Source organism: Ursus americanus, chromosome 5 (genome assembly GCF_024610735.1).
Source record: "Ursus americanus isolate L20-20 chromosome 5, mUrsAme1.1.p, whole genome shotgun sequence".
NCBI classification, from domain to species: domain Eukaryota; kingdom Metazoa; phylum Chordata; class Mammalia; order Carnivora; family Ursidae; genus Ursus; species Ursus americanus.
In genome coordinates, this window is record NC_142131.1 from 79606898 (window position 1) to 79609403 (window position 2506).

The 2506-nt window shown below is 45.6% G+C and overlaps 1 protein-coding gene across 1 annotated transcript; it reads left to right on the forward strand.

Annotated features, from left to right (window-relative positions):
* The first annotated feature begins 538 nt into the window (after positions 1–538).
* On the forward strand, positions 539–1489 carry LOC123780262 (olfactory receptor 2M3-like). Its single transcript, XM_045779075.2, has one exon. The coding sequence runs from the start codon at positions 539–541 to the stop codon at positions 1487–1489; it is 951 nt and encodes a 316-aa protein (XP_045635031.2).
* The last annotated feature ends 1017 nt before the right edge of the window (positions 1490–2506 follow it).

The following is a 2506-nucleotide window of genomic DNA, read 5'->3' on the forward strand; positions in this document are numbered from 1 at the left end:
GCTTTTAAAAGGTTTAAACTAGGGATGTACTGTATGGTGACTAACATAATATAATAAAAAATTATTATTGGAAAAAGAAAATGTTTAGACACCTAGGAGCAACAAGGAGCTTCCAATAATAAGTTTTCCAAAGCAGATGCTCTGAAAAAAGAGGGGAGAGTCTTTTTTAAAATTTGCATTTGTCCTTACACCTCTCACCCCCTTTCTCTCCTCCTTTCTCTTTCTTGTCCCAAGATACTTCACCTCCCCTCTTAAATCTACATCCTCCTTCTACAGCTATTCACCTGCCATTTACTCCCCTTTTCTCTATCCCTTGCATTCTCTGGCTCCCTAGTGTTTCAGAGAAGTAAGGATCAAATCGTGCTAACTTTCTGAGCACAGATGAGAAACAAATGGGTTTTCACTGCAGGAGGAAAGGGTGGGGCCATGTCAGAGGGCTGAGCTCTATCTTTTAGAAGAAACAGGATATAGGTATTTAGAGATGTTAGGTGAGTAGTATCATTGGTTTGCTCTTTTGTTTGTTCTCAAGGTCTCGGCCATGGAGCTCTGGAACCACACCTCCCTATCAGACTTCATCCTTTTGGGCCTGTTCAGCTACTCCAGAAATGATTTATTCCTTTTTTCCCTTGTCCTTCTGGCCTCTGCTGTGGCCCTACTTGGGAACAGCCTCTTCCTCCTGCTTATCCAGGCCAACAGGCACCTGCACACCCCAATGTACTTTTTCCTCAGCCAACTCTCCGTCATGGACCTGATTGTGATGAGCTCAGTGGTGCCCAAGATGGCAGTCAATTTTCTGTCAGGAAGTAAGTCCATTTCTAGGGGTGCCTGTGCCACTCAGATCTTCCTAGTAGTCATGGTCACAGGAGCAGAGTGCTTCCTCTTGGCAGTCATGGCCTATGACCGGTATGCGGCAGTCTGCCACCCCCTGCGGTATCCTGTGCTCATGAACTGGAAGGCTTGCTCTCTCCTGACTGTGGCATCCTGGATGGTTGGAGTGTCCGACAGTGTGATTGACGTGGGTGTGGTCTTCAGTTTCCCTTACTGCAGCTCTCTGGAGGTGGACCACTTCTTCTGTGAGGTCCCTGCCCTGCTGCGCCTCTCCTGTGCTGACACCTCACTCTTTGAGGATCTCATTTATGCTTGCTGTGTGGTCATGCTGCTGTTGCCCCTTGTGGTCATAGTGGCTTCCTATACCCAGGTCCTCACAGCTGTTATTAGGATGCCTTCCACAGAGGGGAAACAGAAAGCTCTGACCACTTGCTCATCCCACTTGGCTGTGGTGGGCATCTACTATGGAGGAGCCATGTTTAGCTACATGCAGCGGGCCTCCAGTAGGACACCAGTGGGAGATCGAGCCACCTCCATCTTCTACACCATCCTCACTCCAATGCTCAACCCACTCATTTACAGCCTGAGGAACAGGGAGATAACAAGGGCCCTGAGGAAGATGTTGGACAGATGGGGAGTGCAGGCATGCCTGCCTTTCTGAAGTTTCCTGTCTTGGTCTGCCCCTTCCTCTGCAAGCTCAGGCTCTCTTGTGGCTCCTCTTCTTCCTCTGTGCTCATAGGGCCTCTCTGGCTGTTTGGGGCCAGGCTGTGAGCTGAGTTTTCAGAAAATCATTTGGATGGAAGATGTCTGGGTAACAGATGGTACATGATCAGTTACATAATGAATCTTTCCCCACACTGAGCCACTACTATTTCCATGGAACGAAGGCCCATAAATTCATTAGTTCCATTCTCCCTAGTTTATTCTGAGTTGTATGTTGAAAGTGAGTGAGGAGGGGGAACCAATTTAGAACTCATTTGTGCACTGAAATGTGGTATATGATGCTAGAGTCTGGCATAGAGGAGCTGTGCTACTTTGGGCAAGTTTACTTCTCTCTCTGGTCTTCCCTTTGTGATCTGTACTGTCATAACTACCAGTAAAGTAAGTCCAACATTTCTGGCATGAATTACTTACTAATTACAAACTATTTACTGGAATGAAAACTCCATTTCTGTGTATTTGTTATTAAGCAACATAAAGATTTTTTTTTCAACTAAAAATATATATTTTTTTAATAATGATTTTTTATTTTATTGTGTTAGTCACCACACAGTACATCCCCGGTTTCCGATGTAAGGCTCGATGATTCATTAGTTGTGTATAACACCAAGTGCACCATGCAATACGTGCGCTCCTTACTACCCATCACCGGTCTATCCCATTCCCCAACCCCCTCCCCTCTGAGGCCCTCACTTTGTTTCTTTTTTTTTTAATAATGATTTTTTATTATATTATGTTAGTCACCATACAGTACATCCCCAGTTTCCGATGTAAGACTCGATGATTCATTAGTTGTGTATAACACCCAGTGCACCATGCAATATGTGCCCTCCTCACTACCCATCACCGGCTTATCCCATTTCCCCACCCCCTCCCCTCTGTAGCCCTCAGTTTGTTTCTCATAGTCCATAGTCTCTCATGTTTCATTTCCCCTTCTGATTACCCCCCCTTTCTTTAT